The following is a 23,889-nucleotide window of genomic DNA, read 5'->3' as shown; positions in this document are numbered from 1 at the left end:
CACTAAGCATTCAATTGAATGAAGCAGACGTACATTATATTATTATAAACTGCTATTATGAATAATATCTGAAAAATGTTTCTATTTTTTCTTATTGTTCATATTCTGTCTCCCCACTCACAGACCAGTTGTATCATTATTTCAATCAGCCTTTTAAAGGCCCCTAATTGGCAACAAGGTGATTGGTTCCTGCAGCCATAATGTGGTAAAGTCTCATCCTCAGAGCAGCCATGAATGACTAATGATTCCTAGAGGAGGGCGTTTCAACAAACACCAGCAAAGCAAAACACAAACAGAAACCAGTGAGTCTGTATCTGAATGGCCCACCTCCACACAGTAAAAACTATGCGCATGGATAGCAGTGATTGTCAGACCTAATGTAGACAGATCGAACGAAACTATATTGGATTCAGCAGAAGCAGGTCAATAGACTATAATGGGCAGAGGGAGATGCCATTTGCAGCCCCTCCTAGTTCATTCAGAGACGATATGGATCAGAACATGGGGGTGTAAGCGAGGGCTAATATCCGCATTGCCCTGCAGAGTGCTGCTCTCATATCCGTCAGCGTGATAACAGTTCAGGATAGCTGCACCGAGAGCCACCCCAGTCCTGATAAGACATCAATAACCAGCATCCCAGCCCTTCTTCAACCCCAACAGCAACTACCTGCCAATCAACTCCTTCAGGAAATTGCTTTCCTGTCCATAGAGAGACCTGGTGCTCTTTGTTTGTTGATCTACTTCGCAGTGGTGTTATCAGCTCAGAAGACTTTTGAGGTCTTTGGGCTAAAAGGAAGGTGATGGTGTTTTTATAGAATTGGAGGCTCTTTTGCTTGCATTGATATGCTGGAAACTGGAAAAAACGCCTCCATCTATATGCTATCCAAGGGCAGTTTTAGCTATGTTTGACTTTTTTACGTTTTACATCTGATATACAGTAGTGCTAATGTAAAGATGCCAGTCTATGAAACAAGACTTAGTCTGCAGCCATGCTAACTGCTCTGTGAGGCTGTACAGCAGTGTTTGAGCTAAATGCTAACACTAGCATGAAAACATACTCACAATGCTAATAGGCTAATGTGTAGCTAGTACTAAAAACAACAAACAACAAACTGCAATTACAAACTACATAGGTTGATGGGAATTTAGTTTTGCAGGTATTTGGTCATGAACCCAAGTATTAGACAAAGTCCAATTCTGATCTGATGATGGCAACAGAGGAAAACTTCACCAAAGTTATTACATTTTATCCTGAGGGGGAAATTATCATTACCATATTTCATGCCAGTCCATCCAATAGTTGCAAAGACTTTTCACTCAAAACAACAGATGTCAACCTCACTGTGGTGCTAGAGGATCACCAAAGTCACTGGGATTCATCTTCTGGCCATCATGAATGTTGTTACAAAATTCCATAGCAATCCATCCAGTAGTCGATGAGATATTTCAGTCTGGACCAAAGTCAGAGGACTGACCAACTGGCCAACCAACAATGTCATCCAAAGAGCCATGCTGCTGGCATGCTTAAAAACTGGTGATTTAGCACAGATATGACACAGCTTAAAACCTGCAAAAACATGTGCAGATGGAGTGCCAGTGTGATGTGTATGCAGTCAAGACATCAAAACCACAGCCTCGTTGTCTCTTACCTTCTCATACTCAGATGCCTTGTGGCTATTGCTGAACAACTGGAGGCTCAAGTGCTTGTTCTCCTGGAGAAAATCTTGAAGCTCATTCTCCTAGGCAAAAGAGGCAGAAAGAAAACAGCGTTTAGAGCCAGAGAAGTCACCATGATAAGACCAGAGCACAGCACTCAAACCCAGCGTGTTGTTAGCGATAGCCTGTGCATTATTCATCTGAGGAGACAGCTCGAGGTTCTCTGGTATGTTCTAGAAAGCATGCCATTTTAGCAGCATGAAAGCCGCCACTACAGCGGAACAATAATATTAGCTATAATATAGGCTCAGTGTATTTAACATACTGGAATGGTTGTAATCAGAAGTCACGAAAATGTTCCTCTTTACCACTTTCTGTGAGTGGATGTAAATCAAACATTCATTCTGATAACCTCCTTACCACACACAGACACACACATACACACACACACAGCCCTCAATCCCTTCTCTTTCCCACCAAGTGTATCGAGCTGGGGGGGGGGGGGGGGGATCCTTCATTGCAGAGGAGGAAAACTTAATTACATTCAATCAACAGTCGTGAGGCATGCCGTGGATGCAATTTGCAGTGTCAAATGGAGAGTTCTCTGATGTGCAATTCACTGCAGCTACAGCAGCATGTAGGCCAAGTGTTGTTCTTATGGGAAGCCAAGAAACCTACTGGCTCATGCATGATACATTTACAGTAAATACAGTGGTTCTTAATGGCCCGTGCTCCTGTTCTCTTATGTTTTACTTATGAAGGTTGCTTCAGTGGACAAATGGAGACAGGAGTAAACATAGAAAACTAACATGCATGCAATTGTAAACTTGTTAAGAGACTAGAGAAATTTTAAGCAATTTTCCTTTTCCCCACTGATGCTCTTAAAGCATTATAACTCAGCATGAGTTGTCTGGCAGAAATGCACAACAAATTAGAAAAAATGCTGGCAGTGCTAGTCAGGGCAATATGCTATTTTCATGAAAGACAATTTGAAATGTAATAACTGGAAGAGCACAGGTATAAATAATAACATTAATGATGGCTGAATTCCAATTAGTTGCTTTGGTTTCACGGTCACTGTATTGTGCATGCTAGCTCGCCGTCACAATGTCATGGCTTACTGGGACACTTGAATAAAACAGATCCATCATTAATGTTATTAGTAACACCTGTGTTTCTCTTACAATAAATGTCTGCTGTGAAACCAGCCTATTGTTTGCGATGAACTCAAGCGTACCTTTTAATTGTTTATGATGTCACCAATTGCTTGTAAATTTGCTATTGGGTGGTGTATATGCAGTACATAAAGATGTATTTGACACTTGTGTGGTCAGAACGTTGCTGATAATTAAATAATTAGACTATGTGGTCATCCTCTTTTCATAAATCAAGGGGATAAAAAACTAACTATGAACTACATATCATTATTTCACTTTGTACAATAATATATATGACTAGCTTTCCCACTACCAGTACTACTACAAAAAATAACAGCAATAAAACAACAATACATTATGATATGGACCTCTGATATGGCTCAAACATGAACAAAATGTGCATACACACACCACAGAGGATGCATACTGTCAAGGACAAGCAGTCATAAGTAAACAACAGCCTGAAGACAGAACCAAAGTCACATCTGAGATCTGCTGCTTTTCCATTAATTTCATTTCTGTCACATCCAAAGAATTATTGGCATTTCAACCTGCATCAACTGTACCCATTTTAATGCTTCCCGTACAAGCACTAGATTGCATTGACATTCCTATTCATATCCATTGATCCTTCAATTAAGAGCTAATGTGGGCTGGCTAAGCCTCCAGGTGTTCATTCTGAAGGACAAACAGCCACTGAAAAAAAAACAGAAGGCCTGCGTTTTACTGTATATACACTGACAGAACAATCAGCTAAAGTACTTTTTGAAATTCAAGCCTGTTGTTGATTTAAGCATTTCAACATGACTGCCATCCTCATTTGAAATCCTTTTTGCAATTTGGATCCGACAACACGCGCATGATGATGCACACCAAATTGTCTTGAACACAGAGAATCAGCTGTGTCTTTGTCCTGCATTGTTGATGTGTTAACGCTTTAAACAGATCAGCATACGTCATAATCCCTTGGCAAGACACATTTTTACGGAGAGAGCCTGTGTGCCCAATGATGAAGAGAATTCCATGCAGAATACATTGTGGCCTATATTGAGCTGTCTCCAACATTATTCAGCTGAAAACCGGAGATTTTCCTGCTGAGGGGAGATTTGCAATTTGAGATTTGAATGATGCAAACAATAGGACATAAACAACATAATACAAGTGAAAAATCTGTGTCAATAGATTATTTCTGTTCATTTAAATGGTACCCTGTGGAGTTTTTTTGTGTAAGACAAACAAAAGTTACACCACAGGAAATCTTTAAGGAAATAATTTCTAAAGATTAATAGTACACCTGATGTTAATAGAGACACATGCATGTACATACAAACTGCCAACAAAAGCAAAGCCATATGTTATGATGTTACCATATCAACTGTATGTCAGGAGCAAGTGTAAGTGACAGAAACAGGCGGGTCACTTTAGCTATCACATTGCAAAGGCCATATATTTGACCATTATGAATGTGTAATAATAAACTGGAAATTCTTTTAAATGTGTTCTATTCATTCCTGATGAACCAGGGTCGTTTCATGAATAACAGACAGTGCGCTTTGGAACAAAATAATTAAGCCGATCTAGTGCAGAGTACCTGAGTTACTCTTCTGTATGAAAGCAGTGCAGAGGCAGCTGTATGTTTTGTCCAGACACGGTCTGACTCAGCCTGGTATGCCGGAGCTGTGCGTTTAATTTTCGACAAGCCTGATAGATGAATCAGCCGTGCCATTTAACACATGAGCAAAGCAAACATTTCACCCACTTACTCTCTGTTCTGTAAACTCAGCTAGTGTAAGCAGCATCAAATTGCTCTTGTTCAGTATAGACAACAACCAGCCAATCACTACTGTACTATAGACATAGTATATACAGTATATATGGTAGTATTTCATTTTATGTACATTTGTGGACCGGCAAAATGCCTAAAATGTAATTCAACTGTTTTTAATTGTGCAGCGAATTGAACTCACATCAGATGCACAGTGCACTATAGAGTATGAGTACATGGTGTATTTCTCTTACACATGACTTGTCCTCTGCATCACCTAAACAGTACACACCGGTGTTTCCCTCCAGCACTACAAAATGCGGTGTACATGAATGAACAAGCATACAGTACAAAACCATCTCAAAGGGCTGCAAAACATTGAAAATATTAATACATGTTGGAATTAACAACATTAAGAGAAAAGAGGCAATCTTGAAATTGAATTCTGACATTGGCTCATACAATGCATGCCATGTGCCCGAGTAACAAGAGCTGCCAATCACGCTTTTGACAGAAGGTGTTTGTGTTTACAAACAGCTCATAATGAAAGCCAAGCTGACCACAGAGGCACTTCACACCAGCTATTGAGCTCAATTTGAGAGCATAGCGACACAGTCCGGTTCCTGGACTTGTTGAGTTTGTCTGTTGTCTGCCTCAGCATTGATCTCACTGTGTAACAAATTTTTACTTGTTTTTTTGTTCCTGGGTAGTAAGTGTTATTTCCTAATTGCTTATGCCTAAAAATGATAGAAAATGGCTATTATTCCCTTCAAACTTTGCTTTTGTGACTAGGACAGTGATATTTTGAAATGTACCTATTTCCGTTGGGAAAACGGTCGAATTTGCAGATTTTCATTCACATAAAGTCAGAAAAAACAACATATGAATCAGCAGATTTGATGATGGGAGACTATATTTGGGGGCTGATTCATGAAAGTCATTTACAGTGTAATTGTAAACCTTGAAAAACACGTCATTCTTTGTGGTCAATTTTGTATAATTTTAGTATAAATACATGTACTATTTTGATTCATGTTGTTTTTCTGACTTTATGTGAATGAAAATGTGCAAATTTGCCCATTTTCTCACTGGAAATAGATTAATTTCAAAAGGTCACAAAAGCAAAGTCTGAAGGGAATAACAGCCATTTTCTATACTTTTTAAGCACAAGCAATTAGGAAATAACACTTTCTACCCAGGAACAAAAATTGTGTTACATGGTGTCTTGTGATACATATTCGAGAGACACTGGCAAAGCTGATGCTTGTCGCCATGGTAACAGGGTAGCACAGTCATACTCAGCTGATGGTCTGTAGTTATACACTCGATACCCAGGAAGGTGGAGGTGCCAGATGGCTATGCCTGTGTTTACTGTCATTCACACACTCACTCAGACTATGTGTTTATATACATGACAGCTGAAGTCACTCTGAGGAGACAAGGAATTAACACCAGCTGGAATTTCAACACTTGGTAAGAAAAATCTATGTATATTCCTGTATAGGCTGTCAGTGTTTGGTGAATAGATTGTTAAAAATCCACCGGCAGAGCAGTTGCACTGAGCAGCCTATTCTGTATGTGCACTCTTTACTTTAACCTGAGACGGAGAGGATTAAGAAGGAGAAAAACAGAGGAGAGAGAGAGAGAGAGGTAAGCCAGTTTAGACCAAACAGGGAGTGACATTACTGTCAACTCACCATCCCCTCACAATAGTGCTCATTGGTCTTGTCTGTGTTTGCCTCTGTTCTCAGGGCTCAGTGCGGGAGGAGATAAGAGCTGTGCTGCAGTCTGTGGAGACCAGCCCGCCGTTTCAGCACGCCATTTGGGGACAGTTTGTCCTTTGGGTAGCTTCCCCCCGGACTCAGCAGGCTGACAATGGGCGAGGAGGGAAGTGCTGCTGTGGGCAGGGAATGTGAGAGAAGGGCAGCAAAGAAAACAGTCCTAATGGAGTGTTTATTTGGGGCAGAGAGCCACACACAAAGACAGCTCATCTAAAGAAGTGGGCTTGGGGGCATGAGGGAATGAATTCAAATGGTCTAGGACCAAACAGTGCCATTTGAATTACTGCTAAATCCCTCCAGCTCCTGCCTTTCATAGGAAAAATCTCAGTCCAGGACACCTGCGCTACTCGGTGCTGACTTCTGCTCCTACAGGTTACAAACATGTATCATTTTTACACAAAGCTAAACTTCCAACTTTCACAATCATACAGCACCCTGTGTTGTTCTTCCTGACTCCCAAACCACAGACCGTAGGCTCTGTATAAATCTCTACACTTACATATTCTCTAAAATTCTAGTCAATTCAACTAAAATTAAACTCAACATCTTGCTGCCGAGCCCCTTGGGGACCCCACTTTGAGAACCACTACTGGAACATCATAGCAGCAATATGTCATTCTCTCTCAGAATAAACTATAACAGAAGCTGTGTGCTGAGCAGACCTCTCCATCTCAGTGTAATATAATAATAATATAAAAAATTGATTTGTCATTCTGCTCAGTGGGACTCCCATAACTGTAATAGTAAAACCCCTAAGATCAGAACCATTCACTTTATTTATGCTGTGATTTACTTCTCTGATGTGCTCCTGCTGTGAGAGACTGATAGAGCCTGATGACTCTTGTCTCTGACTAAAGTAATACAACAACACAGGGCAATAATTGCTGCTGTTACCTGAGCTTACAAGCCTGATTCTGACAACAAACCCTCCACTCAGCAGCACCAAAGTTGACAGTCTTTCATGATCTGCTACTCAGAGGGGATCCAATTGAAATGTCAACATAGGGCTATTTCCCCATTTTGGGGTAGAAATGAGTTTGACTTACAGCATTACATTGCATACACTGCACATACATGTATATTTCATAATTTCAAGCAAATTATCCTCTTTTCTTTACAGAATGACAGAATACGCTGTCACTGATCAGCACTTAACTTTAGTTTATTTTAACCCAAAACTATACAAATGTGAAGTCAGATATTTCACAACAGCTACAGTAAATATGGGTATACTGTATCTGTATCCTGTGGAGTTTCTACTGTAAATAAACACAATTTTGTCTATATTCAGTATCATTAAAGCCTTATAAACATGTTACATACATTTCCTGCCACATAAAATATTTTCAATTATTTGTTTTTTTGTTGTTTTTTTGTGTGAAACTTGTATTGTTTACAAGAGACCCGCTTGTCAAAACATTGTTCTGCTGCACTACTAGTGGCCAAAAGCTCCACAGGAAACATCTAAGTAGAGGCATACTGGTTGATTAGTCTACAGTTCTGATAATCAGCAACATCACTCAAAGGGACATCTGAAAGTGAAGCAAACCTGTGCAAACAGTGCAAACATATAGAGAAAATATTTCTATGATTCAAACCCAGGACACTGAGGATCCAAATGCTAAAAAGTCAAGATTAGACATGTAATCAAGAACTTTTTTTTTGCTTTTCCACTTCATCTTTTTTTCCCTTTTCTTTGCCTTTTGTCCTGAATCAAGGCCACTCCAGCAGGCAGAATGACATTTCTGGACCATTGTAGGAAAAAGTCCTTGAAGAGGCACTAAACACCATCTGAAAATATAACACTTGTCTAACACATCTCTGATCCTCTTTTTACATGTAGAACACACATAGTGTGCTGTATACTTAGAGAACAGTGTTGCACAGAGCTCCATGAACTGCACACCAAAGAAACCAATATAGCCACAGCCTGAGGGCAGCACTTTCAATGTGCACATTGTTTGTATACTGTACATAGCGGCACTACTTTATTTCTTCACAACAAAAAGAGAAAATAATGCTACAAAGTGTAGCTCTCATTCTCAAATGCATTCATGCTAACAAAAAAATCTACACAGAGACACTGTATATTACAGTTAACTGCTCCCATTTTTCAATTTCAGTCATCACCACCTGTGAACCAAGCTATCATTACAGTAGACCGCCACTCATTTTCTCAGGGGACATTTGTGCATGATGATAGTGAGCAAGGCTCTCAGGTACAAATCAATTGTAGCCTCAGTCCTTTCACTCAGAGGCCAAGGTATATTTTTGGAGCACTTACCAAAGTCTGACATGTTTGATTCTTTTTCTTCACCTCTGCCTCAAGTGCTTCACACTCCTTCCTTCTGGTGCTGATCTCAGTCTCCTGGGGAGAGAAGAAAGCAGAGGGCGGCTGCTATGGTTTGTCAGGAACAGAAGCTTCCTGAGAGAACTCAGTGAAACTAGGCAGGGAGAGAGAGAGCTGGAGCATTTCATTATTCAGCAGTATTTAGGCGTGTGGGTGTATGTGTGTGAACATGTGTGCGTTCATGTGTATATGTATGTGTGTGCGCAGACAGAGAGAGATTTTCAGAGATTATCTATCAGATATTACAAAACGTTTTTGTTGTCAGAAAACAGATAGGAGGCTGGGATTCTAAAGTTCAAATGTTGGGAGGATGTAGGGTGTGGTCTTCTAGGAATAATTTGATGAAAGAGATCAAACAAAGTCTGCCTTTAATCAGTCTGGTCACTCTTGAATTAACAAGGCAAGGGCTTACTAGCAGCTCTGTGCTAGCGGCTCCATAAGGCTGTAATAATGCTGCATTCCATGCAAGTTGGAGGTTGGAAATTTGATAATTAGCACTACACACAGCACAACACATGAATATCTGTACCGAATTTAATAGCAATCCATCCAAAAGTGACCAAAGTGCCCAATCATTGAATGGATCCCTTGACAACACTGCTAGCATGGCAAAAAACATCAACTAACAACTAAAAGCCTTGCCTTGGATGTCTCTTGTTTCCCCATTTTTCACATATTTTTATTGTCATTTGTCCATTTTCACAGCAGAAGTTTCTACTCATCATAGCAGGAAAATCTCAGGTGCTACTAATAACAATAAGCCATACCACTGAAACGACTAGCATGCACATTATCAGCACCCTGTCATTGATAAAGTAAAAATACAAACAAAGTAAATGAAATGCAACCTTCATGTCAGTTACATGTGTGCTTTCTCTGCTGTAACATGTCAAAAAGTTTACTGTTTGAAAGGTTTATTCACTCTCTCCCATTTAAATGAAATATAATCTCAACAGACCAAACTTTAATTCTTTAATAATGTATCCTCATGTACAATACACCATATAAACTGTATATTGCATTCTCTATCATCAGTCATAGTCAGTATCTAGCTGACACCTAATATTCTCTTCCGACATTTTTGAATGCCTGTTATGTTTCCATCAAGCTGCCATTTAACTGAGCTGACAGCTGAATGCTGCGTTAGCTGGAAATACAATGAAAAGAAGTTCACCTCTTTTCACAGTGTGCGATTAGAGCCACAACATGACTCAAATCTGACTTGTTTAGTCTATCAGTGTTGTTCAGAGAAATCATCATCATTGGCTTCTCACTAGGAGCAGAGAGCTAGATATGGGATATCCCCATCTAAGCTGCCTGGGTGTTCAATCGTGCTCTGGAGATGCCTTATCACATTGTGATTGTTAACAAAAGTTAACACTTTTTTGGCAAGTTTGGATGCATTCACTAGTGTAGGTTAATCCAACTTATACAGAAATACACACCTTCTTTATGGGCATCAATTTCAAGGATAAACCACCACTGTACTGCTTTTACAGTACAAAATACATGAAAGTACATCACCAACCAGATCCTCTGCACATTGTTGCTATGGATGGGAGTGAAAGTGCAGCTGGATGTTCCAAGATTAGCGTATAGAATTAAACAGAATTTTATGTGTGTCTACCAGCGTGCACACACGCACTCTGGCACTGTAGCATGGCACCACGTGTCCCTGAGCAAGACTAAAATAAGCACCATCGGAGAGCCCACAGCACATAATACATACTGTGTGTGAAAAATGCGTGAATGTGCATTTCATCGTACCAATGCTCACAGCTTGGTTGGACTTTGAATATATATTGGAATCCATTCAAATGGAAGACAGTTTTACTTTGCTACATCTGCTGGTTCCCCTCTTGACCTCTAAGTGGTGACAATAATTAATAAGACAGTGAGCAATAAGGTCAGAGAACTGAACAAGCAGAAGGAGGAAGAACAAGCTTTGACCCTTTCCTGATCTGTAACCTTGTGGCGTTTCACCCCAAGCAAGTGACAGTTGTCATGATTAAATCTTTGACCCCTTATCTGTCGTAGCTTGTCCAACAGTGATCCTGCTCAGTCATATGTATGTGTACATTTGCTTTACACATGCTTTTATCATTTTGAGAGCCAAAGCACTCACAAGGACAGAAAAGGGTGGAAAATAAATCTCCTGGTAAGTACAGTAATTAAATTTAGGATGGAGAGTAAAGATAAAGGTATGGTTAATGTTATGATTTAGAATTTAATTTATGCTTAAGGATCTTAAAATATTGTTTTAAAATGGTGGGGTTTGTTTAAAGTAAAGGTAAGAGTAAGGGTAGAGCATGAAATTAATAACATTAAAGGGTACATATTGTGCATATTTCCGGGTCTTTATTTTTAATCTGGGGCTCTGCTGGAATATCTTTTCTATGATTTACAGTTAAAAAAAACTCCTTATTTAACTCATGCTGACCCTTTATGCAGTCCCTCAGTTCAGCCTCTGTCTGAAACAGGCCGTTTAAGCTCCTGTCTCTTTAAGGCCCCCCTCCTGAGTAGCCCATTCTGTTCTGACTGGTCAGCTTTTGGAAGCTGCCCCTCTGCAGATATCTGCTAGCTGTGGAGGCTATGTCAACAAACCATGAAACAAACTATAGTGGTAGGATTTCATTACTTTTTCTCGGTCTTTACTCGAAAACCTAGCTTCTCAAATCCATCCGTATATATTCAAATTGAAAAATATGTGAGTGGACAAAGCAAACAACGCATAGAAAAACCTTGGCAACACCCATAGCAACAAAGGCTACGGAAAATACAGCCATTTATCAGCTCATCAGCAAGGTAGAAAAAAATGCTGCAAATGTAGCGTTCAGAGCAGGTTAAAGCCCTGGATTTGGACTTGCAGGGAGTAGTTCTTCATACATTAACCTTGAGTTTTGGAACTTTGACCATGTTTAGCATAGATATCCAACATCATAACACTATATAAATGATAGAAAATCACAAAATACACAATATGTCCCCTTTAAGGTAAGGCTTTTCAACAATGTAATCGAGTAAAATTCTTAGTTGAGTTAAATTAAATTTAACCAAAAGTTGCAAAAGAGAGAATTTGAGCTTAGTATCGCTACTGAAAAACAGAAGACACTGCTGAAAAACAAAACAAAGACACAGTTCAGTCAGTCTGGTTCCTTGTTATACAGTCAAAGAAGAGTAAAATGTGAAAAAATAGAAAATGATTGAAAAAAATTGGAAATGTTAAAAAAAAAAAAATACATATAAAAAATATAAAGCACACTACCATGATTTCCTTTCAGTGAATCACACAAAGCCTCCGCAGACAGCTTGCCAGCTCCCATGTGGGCTGGTATCTAATGTGTACAGTTTTCAGAAGCAGACGGCTACGACGTCGCACTAACATGCACGATGAATATTTCACTTGCGCACGGAAACACACACACACACACACACACACACACACAGCTCTCAGGCTTGCTGAGGCCCATTTGTTTGGAACACATTTGCCAATGTTCAATTAAAAATCCCTCTGATAAAAGATTCAAATGGCTGCCATTGTGAGTAATGAGCTCCTGTATAAGTGAAGAGGCGTTTACTGCACAGCACATGAAGACAGATGAGAAAGACCATCCCCTTAGGCTAGATCTAGCACTCGTGCCTCAGTGACACTAATGCAAATGCATGCACGACGAAGGTGCATCCACAGCGATCTATACTGCCTCCATGTCTCTTATACAGTGTATGCAGCAGGAGTTTCACATTCTGTTTAATAGCAGAACATCTTTAAAAATCAATGACTTGACAACTTTTTTTCCATGTTAGTGAGTGGTACAAGCTCTCCAAAAACAGTTATGGTTTAACTTTAGGCTGTGGCAAGATTCACAAATGTAAAATGTAAAACTTATCTATTAGAACTTGTGATTGCTGTCTGGGAACTTGAGAACTAAATCATTGACAAATTAATAAATAATAAAATAATCATTGTTTGTAGCTTTACATATCTCACTTGTCCAACTTTCAACATTTCACTCTTCCTAGATTAAAAGTCATCAGAGTTATTACAATTTATCCTGAGATGAACACGCCAAAATATCACAGTGACGCTTCAGGAAAAGTCAGGGGATCACCAAAGTCAGTAAGATTAATTCTCTGGGGATCATGAATTTCTGTACAAAATTTCATGGCAATCCATCATATAGTTGTTGAGATATTTTAGTCTGGACCAATGTGGACAGACATACCTAGAGCGATGCCGCTAGCGTAGCTTAATAACAGAATGATGATGCCAATACATAATGTACATCCTAAATTTTCCTCGGTACCAATAAAGTCAATAAAATTTCTATCTATATTTCTATCTATGTATACTTCTTCCAGTAGCTCTTTTGCTGAAAGCAACTTCCCCAGTTTTCCTTTTTCTTTCAATTAAACACAATCTCTAAATCAATACTAATATTGAATAAAATCCAGTCTTGACAACTTATTACTATTTACTGTACTAGCACTGATTCAAACTACAAAGCCTAAGCTGTGAGCTCTGAACACACTGGTCTTGGTGTTCAGCACCATGGACAGTTCTCCTGGGACAACAAAAGTAGTATGTGGTATATATATATACATACAACTTCCACTATTTTTGTTGTTGCTGACTCTCTAATGTGACTTCAATGCACAGCAACATCTTGATGAAATGAGGTTCAGATACTATTATTTCAGCGCTAACTAATTAACACAGGAGGCTTTCCCCATCCTATTCTCAGCGTTCGGTCTTCTGATCTTTTGTAGTTGGGAAAGCTCTGTGCATAATCTCTGGCGAGCAGGGGTAACCTCATTACTCTCTCTCTCTCTGTCTTTCATCCCTTGTTGTGTTGAATATGCATGGTGCGTAATGATGGCTAATAATCCTGCCTATGGCTGAGCAAAAAAAAAAAAAAACTGCCAACGTTTTCTACCAGAGGCCAATTCTATGCAAACAGCAGATATCTGATGGAGATATCAAATATAGACAGACATTCACAGGCGTAAAACTTGCTCCAGGATGTGTTTTAAAGCAGCCTATGTTATTCTTGCTAAATCTTTTAGGTTAACTTCACATCTAATTATGACTATGAATGCTTATCCTCTAAAAAATATATGCAGTCACACAGCATGCTACAACTCAGCTGAGCTATAATAAAACTGATGTGAAAACTGCCACCCAAAAGAAAAAGCACTTCACTTTTTACCGAGAGTAGTTACGCTCAAAAACAAACTGTACGTAAGCTCAGGCTGTGGCACAAACTGTAGCTTTACAGCTAATTTGTTGCCTCTCAAAATGTCAGTGGTGCTGTCTAAGATACTGTGTATATATATATATATATATATATATATATATATATATATATATATATATATGTATTGTCCTGAGACACTTTTTTCTCGTTATAATGTGTGTTTGTTTCTTTTCTCCAGCCGAGCTGCAGCTACTGGAAAGGCCTTTAGGCTGACAGAAAGGCTAACAATGTTGAGTGTTAGCAAACCATTGTCTTGTCGAGGTCTTTAAGAGAGGATTCCCCTTAGTTACTATCATGAGACCACCAGCTTCCCAGCAGTACTGTTTGTAGTTGCTGACTATACTGCACATACTGCTGGCCCAGACACGCAGTAATCTAGTCCAGCATAGCAAACCCCTGTGATTTCAAATCATTGGAAATGGCAGAGTAAGTTACATAACCCCTACAGCTTAAGTCTGTGTGCGCAGGCACAGATGCTTGCACTCCACTAATACTGTACTCGTCTGCCGCCTGCAAGTGTGTATCTGTGTGTGTGTGCATGTGTGTGTGTGTGTGTGTGTGTGTGTGTGTGTGTATGCTCAGCAACATGCAGACTGACTGCTGAATCACAGATTTACAGGAAAAACAAGTGTAACTCCCAGAGGTCAACAAGTACATCCATCCACACACACATGCAGACACACACACACACACACACACACACACACACACATACACACACACACACACACGCACACACACACACATAAAGGACAAAAGAAATGACACACAGATCAAAGAGGAGAAGGGTAATGAGTGAGGTGAGAGGAAAAGAAAGACTGATGGTGAATGGATGTATGATCATGAGAGAGATACGTGAAGGCAGCGAGGCCCTTGATAGGAATGCAAATGAAAAGGAAGGGAGAATGGGCAAAATGAAAAATTGGATGGAGGCAGGATTTACCGTCTAAGCTCCTCAGCTCTGCAGCATTTTGTCCCGGGTATAAGACCTCAGCGAGGCATCCTCTATCAGGCATATTAAACATCATGCAGCAGTGGCAAAAGGAGTAGCCTAGTCTAGATTCCACTTCCTCTCCTCCTTTCTCTCTCTCTTTTTTTTCTTTCACACTCTCTCTATCTCCCCACCACGAACCACGAGTCTCAGCACGCTGCAGAATCAAAAATGAAACTGCCACTATCGCCGGGGTCTGACCTCTCTGAGCCACCGAACGCTACGCTACCTGCATGCTGATGTCTTGAGTCTAACACACTACTGAAGAGCATAGGGCGGAGGAGAAGAAGAAGAGAAGAAGGGGAAATACTGTAGAGACAGCAGGGGAGGTGAGGGAGGGAGCTGATCATGAATGAAAGATCAAGAAGAAAAACAAATAAAAGAACAGGAAGGGGAACTATCCTGCTACTATCAAAGGCCTGTACAATAAAGAGTGATGAAAGGGGAGTGACAGGAAGCAGAACGAAAAGGATGAACTATAATAAAATGTAGGGCTGTAGGAATAAGGGGCTAATTTTAAAAGAGCAGGCTCAATGTGTATGAGAGTCTCTGGGGAGAGGATGGTAAATCTGATAATCCCACTGCATGAATACCAAGATGTCAGATGAGACTTTTACCTTGATAATAGAAACTAAACAATGACTCGTGCAGCCACAAGAGTCTCCTACAGGGATAAAGGAAGGTGTTATGCATTGCTGTGATATCTATTCATCTGCCTGTGTGACACATGACAATGCTGGATTCAATAATGCAGCGTGATATAGAGAGAAACTACAGTATGATCGGAGAATAAACAGGTTTTATTTTTGTGTTTTGGCAGCTGAAACCATTTCGCTGACTAAAAGTCCACAGAGAACATCTGATGATTACTGCTGCAACCAAGCAAATGCTGGAAGCCCACTGCTGTTGCCCACTCAGACACAGAGGCTTACTCATCCCCAGCTGGATTTTCTGGCCAGGATTCTGCAGACTGTCATTCAGTTCACATGGTAACCTTCATCTCTCATAGCAGAGCAGTAAACGCCTCTTAACAAAAGACAGTTCCCGTAAAAACCTGTATGACCAAAACATGAACAAAGTACAAGTGTTTGGGCGGGAAAATATGTTCTTTATATAGACTGTAAATTTGGGGATTGACTCCCTGCACCAAGACGAAGTGATGTTGTTTTTCCATTTTATCAGAGATTGCAGAACAATAGTGCAATAGAGATCCACAGAAGTGCAGAGGATGACTTAGTCACATAGATACACACAAAAGCTTAATTCTCTTAAACTAGAAACATAACATGACAGGTGAATATGCACTTATCTCATTTGACTCTCCTTCCAAACATCTATACCCCCATTTACACTTGGCTATAAAATGCCATCTGTATGTGGGTAAGGAAAAACAGTGAAGGTGTAAATGCACTCAGAACGCACTGTGATCAGAATGCGATCGGATCGGCCGGACACGTTTGGAGGTGGTCAGACTCGCATTGTGATCGGATCTCAGCCAGGTGTAAATGCAAACTGCACAGAATGACCACATTCATGAGAAATAAAGTAAGTTGAAAAGTACCTAGCTCCTCCTCTTTCTGCCAGCTAAAGGAAGCCCCACAATAGCTACAATCATCCGCCAGGTCCGCCTGTAACTAATTTACATATTGTGATCCAAGCATAATGGGGGTACAATTGAGAAGACATTTTAATACCAGCTGTAAATGAAAAGACCTATGGATCAGATGTCATTATCCAGAATTTATCCAGATACAGATTACATGTCCATACCAGGTGTATATGAGGCCCTAAATTTAAGTCTCTCAAGGAATATTTGATCATTGAAAGAATTATTGCAAATGAAAAAAAATGTCAAATTCCCACAACTTTTTCCACTGAATGCCATTTTCTACAAAACAATCTTTTCTTCAAAATACGTAATTAACCCAGGTTAAATAAAATCAATACTCAACCTCAATAATCCAACTTCTGACTTTTTTCACAGGTAGGACTTTCTCCACCAAACATTTCACATTTTTCCCCACAGCTTTGCAATTTCTGAACATTTCCACAATTTCATCTTTCTGAAAAAAAAAAAATCTGCAAATTGTATTCCAATTTCCAAAATCAGTCATTCGGGGCTGAAATCACAATGAGGTGTCCTGTTGGGACTGATATTTCAGAGAGTAAACAACCCAGCAAGCATTTAATAGGAATGCAGGTTGTGATATCCAGGTCATAGTTTACTAGGCTACAGAGCTAGACTATCAGCTTGCATTCACATTAGATTTCAAGTGTTGTTAGACTTATTATAGACATAGTCATATCAACCTCAATTCAAGATAAAAATGTTTACATATTATATTGGAAAAAGGCTATAGCATTGCTTGAATAAATGCTGCAAACCATTCAAGAGACATGTGTAGTATCACGCCTCATGGCCGGCTCATTCTCATTAGAGTGGCCAGTAGCCGTGCAGGTAGACGAGCTGCTGAGATGATGGACCGCTCTCTGAACCGTCAGGACAGAGTGTTCAACCCTCAGGAGGCAGTGTCAACACTGGTAACTGAGCAGGGGAGCAAACACAGGAGAACAAATGAAGACTCACTAATATGAAACTGTACACACAGGAAATCCAGGTACTTGACGGCCGCAGCAAACTCATTATCCGCAGTAGAGGCCTCTGTTTATTCATTTTAGCAGCCATGGACACACTCACAGAGAGAACAAGTTGGCATTAACAGCCTGCAATTAGGTTGCTCATATGAAATCATTACTTTAGACTGCCCATAGATGTAGGGCATCAGTTTATCTTGGTTCATATTCTCTTTGTGAATATGGATCTACTGATTCATCTGTGAGCATCAAAACAACTCAAAGACACTCTACACAACAAATCATTTCAAACCATTTCACACTGTAAAAAAATAATATGGAGCCATGTTGAAAGCTTCAGTACATTATTCTACAAGATGTTTTTAGCAATCATTACCTGAAGGTTAATGGCAAGTGTCGCACAAAATAAATACGAATAAAGCAGTTAGGTTAGACCAAATAGCAGTTGATCTGGCCACATGTGTCTGGAATGCAATGATTTTATAACATAGTCTTGCAGGTATTTAAACTCATTTTTTTCCTGTTTAATAATATATATGCCATATAAATCACATAATATATAGCTGTAAAAGATACATAGCATTTCTTTTATCCTCTTATTTGGCACAGACAGACAGAAGACAAACTCCACCAGACAAATCTGAAAACAGCAATGCCTCGGCAAAAACGAGTTAAAGGAGCAGCCATCTTTCCCTTCATGCTGTCATGACTTTGCCAGAATCACTCACTCCTCTTCTATGGGGAGTTGTGCTCTCACATCTGCGTCCCTCTCCGTCAGAAGCCAACAGAGAAAGAGAATCTCGTAAACCTGCCATGATCAAATTAATTCACATCGAACCAGGCTGCCTGTTTGTCTGCACACTTGGGCCCCAACCAGATAAGCTGATTATAACACAAAATATTACATGCTGTCCTATTTGTTCTGATCCAGTGTTATCCCAATGTCCCTGCTGATGCAAAATCACTGACCTATGAAATGTCAAGGTAGACTAAGATGGATAATTACGAGCTATACAGTGATCCTTCAGATCAAAACTAGTGCAGCCTTTGGCCCAGAAAGGATTGTTTATCATTAGCTGTGACAATTATGTCCAGTAATTTCACCAACACCTATCATTTATGAAATGATTCAGGAGTCACAGCGGCACAGGGACTCCCTCTTTCACCCACCGGATTACCAGCTGTGCTCTACTGTATCAGATAGCAATAACACGTCAGTACTGATGCTGTTCTCACATCGTGATTCATAGCATGACGGCAGCAGACTTTGAAGTACAGTCTGCAGTATCTACCAAAAGCTCTGGTGGTACATCCCCTTTCTTTGCCTCAGTTTAAAAGGCACATTCAACAAAATGTAATGATAAACTCTTACTTATTCTACACTGGCTGCTGCTAATTTAACCGTCTTCCTGCCCCACACAGAGAGAGTTCAGACTGTTTTAGGCAAAGGGGCTGTCACCAGCTGAGGTGGCTTGTCTCCCGCTTTGATCCTGAGCCAGAGCCACAGACATATGCTGCTCCATCCTGCAGGGAGGAGCTGTACTGGTTGCAGAGAGAACAGCTCTCCATTCCCTTTCCATTCATTAACTACATTTCAACAGCTGGTGACCAATTAGTTTGCTCTCCAGATTGCAAAGCCAATATAATGAGTACACCTTAACTTTCATATCCTTTGTCAAAGGGGGAAAAAACTTAATTTTGGCAAAATATAGCGTGTACAAAGCTGCTGGTAAACCGTTAGAGCTGGCTGTTACAACACAGGAGTTTTCCTGTTTAATTTAGGTGGAGATGAAACAGATCCTTGCCTTTTCTAACCTGAGTTTCAGCACTAAGCTTTCACATCCCTCCCTTTAGTCCGACGCTTGCCAAGAGCTGCTGTCAGCCTGACCCCGCAGATGTGTCCATTAATGGCTCCTTAATGCCAGAGAAAGCGGAAAATGGAGAGGAAGGTCGTAGGTAGGCCTGGTGTCGAGGATCATCTGGCTGCGACTTAGAAAAGGCTTTCTGTGTGTGAGTTGATTATTATGAGGTGTCAGACTTGGCTTTTGGCCTTAGAAAAAACAGACAGTGAGGAGTTTTCAACATTAGGGTGTGGGTGAAGGGATCCTGTGTCCAGTAATGGAAGACAGGTGGTGCCCAGGAGGAGATAAAGAGTGAGGCTTTCACCCCACAGGAGTCTGGCACAATCGCACAAGAAACAGACGCCTTTGCCTCCCATCTGGGAGACACTCTCTAACCATCACTGCCAATTTACAGGACACTCAATTACTGGTCATTACCTGAGTAGCAACACAGGACCTGCTGCCCACAACAGCAAGTGCCAAATCATACAAGTGGTCAGATAATGCAAGCAACAGATACACACTGATTCCATTCAGCTCTATTATTATCATAGTGTTTGCAATGGACGCTGTGGGGAAAGCATAACAACAAAACAGGCAAGAAGGCGAATTAAAAATAGATCAGTTACTTTCATTGTGCCGTCAAGGACATTTTGATGAATGAATTGATCAGCAGCATTATATAATAATTAGATCAACAGTTAAAGCTCACAAAAATAATTCTAATATGAAAAGTAGTATTTCAACTCATTTTATATCAACATAAATGCTTGTGGAATTTAGTTAATGGAGTAAAACATACATGTATGAGTAACAGAAAATCTACCTGCAAATTTTCACAGACATTGTAGTCATACAGACATAGTAGCACAAATAAGGAGGCGTCCCTGCTGAGTCTCAATTGAAAACAAATTACTTATCTTTACAGCAGAGAGCCCCATAACTCCAGGGTAAATGAGGACTGCAAATCTGAAACTAATTTTGTTTCAGTCTGCAACTCCCCAGAAGCCACAGTGAAGTAAATTTCGCAATCAGCGCACCTTTCCTGGTAAACTAAATTTAACAGATATCAGGATCTCACAGACATTCTGCACAAAGGTGTCACTTTTAGTCCAACTAAATAAGTTAAGATTGATATGAGGAGCTAAAGCCTGCTGTGCACGGCCAACACCACAACAGAGAGTGAGGCGGTCGTGCGGGAGAGAGAGTCTGGCATTAGCATATAAACAACAGCCTGGAGTAGATGGCTGCGGCTGCACAAGGCTCAATTGTCAATATGCTCGCTGGTCCTCATCCAGGGATCAGAAAGGGGCTGTCAGGATTTTGATTCCTGCACATAGGGGAGAGGATAAACAGCAGAAAAACAATACTCCAACCTGTCAATCATTGGACTCTCTATTTCTAATACTTGAAACTCCAATTTGAGTATTCAGCAGGACAAAAAAAAAAAAAGAACTCCAATTTTGCTTTTGCTTTGGAAAAATTGACTCTGAAGTGTCCAAAACAGATAGGTGGGCGAATGGAGGCGGAATGGAGACATAGAGAGCTAGTCTAATGTCTACATGACAATAACAGTCGTAATGGACTTTTTTGTTTTCCCAGGTCTAATTGACTGCAATGCACTGGATTTTTACAGGCAGAGAGATTAATTATGAAAGTTATTAGAAGAAGAAAAACATGTCTCAGGTCAATTTAGGACTGAGATGCAAATACTGACTCTTATGTGAATGGCCGCCCAAAAAAAGGTGACAAGATATACCTGGAGACCGCCAGACAGAGTAGACGTGATTAAGAGCAGCCAAGAATGTGTGTGTGTGTGTGTGAGAGAGAGAGAGAGAGAAAGAGAGTGTGAGAGGGTCAACACAACTCCTCTGACATTCTGTTTCATTCAATTAAAACTCTGAGCTACTTCAAATATCTGTATCAGGCTCATTTACCACCTTAATAGAGTCTCAGCTGTGTGTTGATATGCAAGGTTCAGCTAGTGTGAGATGTCACAGCAGACATCCTCTCCACACACAAGTGGACATAAATGGAACATAATGTGCTTTTAATTTCTAGAACATAATTTGCTTGTAATTTCTCTCTACAAACTCCATGGGTATTATAATATGTGTTGCTTATATTGCACAGAATATGCTTCAGTCAGTATTTACTACTCAGACAAAAGCAATTTAACTTTTTAGGAAAAACGCTTATTTGCTTCCTTGCTGAAAGTTAGATGAAGAAGATGGATGCCACTCTCATATCTGGCCCTTAAATATGAAGCTACAGCCAGCAGCGGATTAGTTGATCTTACCACAGGGGGAAACAGCTAGCCTGGCTTTGCTTCTCTTTGTAAAACTTGTTGTTAGTACACTTTGGTTTATGTACAAATTAAACAAAACAAGATAAAATGTGTTAATTACTAAGCTTAAGACATGCTGGTTGGTGGGTTTTTGTTTTTTGTTTTTTTTTTTAACTTTTGGACAGAGTCAGACTAGCTGTTTTTTCTGTTTCCAGTCTTTAAGCTAAACTAAGCTAAGCTAAGCTAAATGGTTAGCTAGCTTCATATGGTGTAGTCAAGAGAGTGGTATTGATCTGTCGGTCTATAAGGAAGTGAATAAACAGCTATCTCTTTGAAAATGTAACAATTAAATGTGACTGAAGTGTAAAAATGATAATTTGCTGTTTTATTTAGGAGGTGCCAGACTATTTATTAGCTGGAAGCAGATGTTAGGTGAAAGACAATCCAGTTGTTTCCTGTCTTTATGCTAAGCTAACTGGCTGCTGGCTGCTTGCCTTCTATTTAACAGACAGACATGTATTAATCTTCCCAACTCTCCACTAGAAAGCGAAGAAGTGTTAAAATGTCAAACTACTAAATACGTCTTCCACTGCTTTTGCAGTATTTGTATTATCTACACCAGCTCACCAATCTGACTCGTAAATGTACGCCTACAGTACACTTATGTACATTATATACTGAGGTAGTGAGAATACACAAAATCTTAAACTCATCTGTTTACATGGCCAACAGGAAAAACATCAAACATACAATGAATGTGCCTGGGTACTATGTGAATGTTTATCATGAGAATATTTCAATGATCTGCATGTTACACTTTATCGTTATCAGCCGATGGCACATTAAGAATTCAAGGCACATTCAAGTCTCTATTAAACCTGCCAAGAAGCACTGTGCAATATGGCAGATCAAACAATTAGTGGAGTACTGCAGACTGTGCCCATTCGAGGTCCAACACTTCTGAAAGTACAACCTTCTACTTTGCATTAAGATGAGGAAGAGCGCACAGGAAGCCCACTGACAACAAAGGACAGATCATCCTCTCCTCTTCCGCTGGCCCCCACTGACCTGCCTTCACACTCCAGTACACCAAGAGAGAACCACGCTGCATGCCAACGGCAATCCACAGCTTTTACTGAAACCCTAAAACACAGACTGCTGTAATTTGGTACACACAAATCAGTGCACCACGCATTCTCCTTTACCTTGAAAAATATGAACTAAGAAGGGAACTAAGAGAGGGGTCAGGGCAGAACAGAAAGACAGACAAGGAGACAAAAACAGGAGGGAAAGAGTAGATGAGAGGGAGAGTGATTGGTAGCTGGCTGCGATTCTGGCCCGGTGGCCCCGCGGCTGATGCAAAGGGTTGCGTAATGGCTCTGCATGCAGTGTGAAGCAAAGCAAACAGGGCTTCAGCACATGTAGCTGAAGAGACCACTCAAGCCTTCTGGGGAAGGGAAGTTATTTCAGTGCGCACATACACAGGATGAGACAGCCGTGTTTTGACACAGTGCGCTAAAAATAGCACATTCTTAATAGAAAAAAACTGAGTGCCAGTCAAATCCTGCCTGGCACGAGGGGGAGAGATAAAACATTTCTTCCAAAGACAGTCCTGAGAGCTAAACTAGAGGGCATGGTAAATAAGAGGATAGCGACCCATTGCGGGGCAAACCACTCTGAATCTGAAACCGCTCACATCTCACTGTGATCGTGATCCCACCTGACACGCATGCGTCGCACAAGCCCTCGCAGCCGCAATCACATACAATAAATGAACTAAAGCAATTAAGAATCAGCATGAGCAACTTTGCAGATCTGTTACGTAATTACGCCTGTGGGGCCGTGTGTTAGGAGATGGCGGCAGACAGGCCTGTTGTGTTTTCAGCTGCACATATATGGCCATTAATCACGCTCGGTCTCTTTGCTCTTTTTCTATTTCCAGAGAAGCAGAAGCCTGAGGGTAACGGACCTACGGCACTGCAGCACGTGCAGGCCGGACTTCAGCATCACTGCAAATGTCACACAATGTTAGCTCCCTCACTGGAGGGCAGCCTACGGTGAGAGGATCACGAGGAAAACCTATAAATGGCACCTTTGCACCCAATACTTTATGGATGCAGTGTTTAGTAATTCTGATCTGATGTGATACTCAACTCCTGTAGAAATAATGAAGCCTCAAATTGTGCTTTTTGCCATTCAGGGTTTGGCTTC

At 40.4% G+C, this 23,889-nt stretch overlaps 1 protein-coding gene across 5 annotated transcripts in view; it reads right to left on the bottom strand.

The window, feature by feature from the left end:
- Window positions 1–23,889, bottom strand: part of rimbp2b (RIMS binding protein 2b) — an 82,798-nt gene that overhangs the window by 32,174 nt on the left and 26,735 nt on the right. For all 5 annotated transcript variants that reach the window (XM_044366403.1, XM_044366385.1, XM_044366412.1 and 2 more), the window contains 2 exons: window positions 8,644–8,727; window positions 1,650–1,739 (listed from right to left, as the gene is read on the bottom strand). In XM_044366403.1, coding sequence (XP_044222338.1) covers window positions 1,650–1,739; window positions 8,644–8,727 — 174 coding nt within the window. The remainder of the gene's footprint in view (window positions 1–1,649; window positions 1,740–8,643; window positions 8,728–23,889) is intronic.

Source organism: Thunnus albacares, chromosome 2 (genome assembly GCF_914725855.1).
Source record: "Thunnus albacares chromosome 2, fThuAlb1.1, whole genome shotgun sequence".
Lineage (NCBI taxonomy): Eukaryota > Metazoa > Chordata > Actinopteri > Scombriformes > Scombridae > Thunnus > Thunnus albacares.
This window is presented reverse-complemented; position numbering and strand designations above follow the sequence as displayed.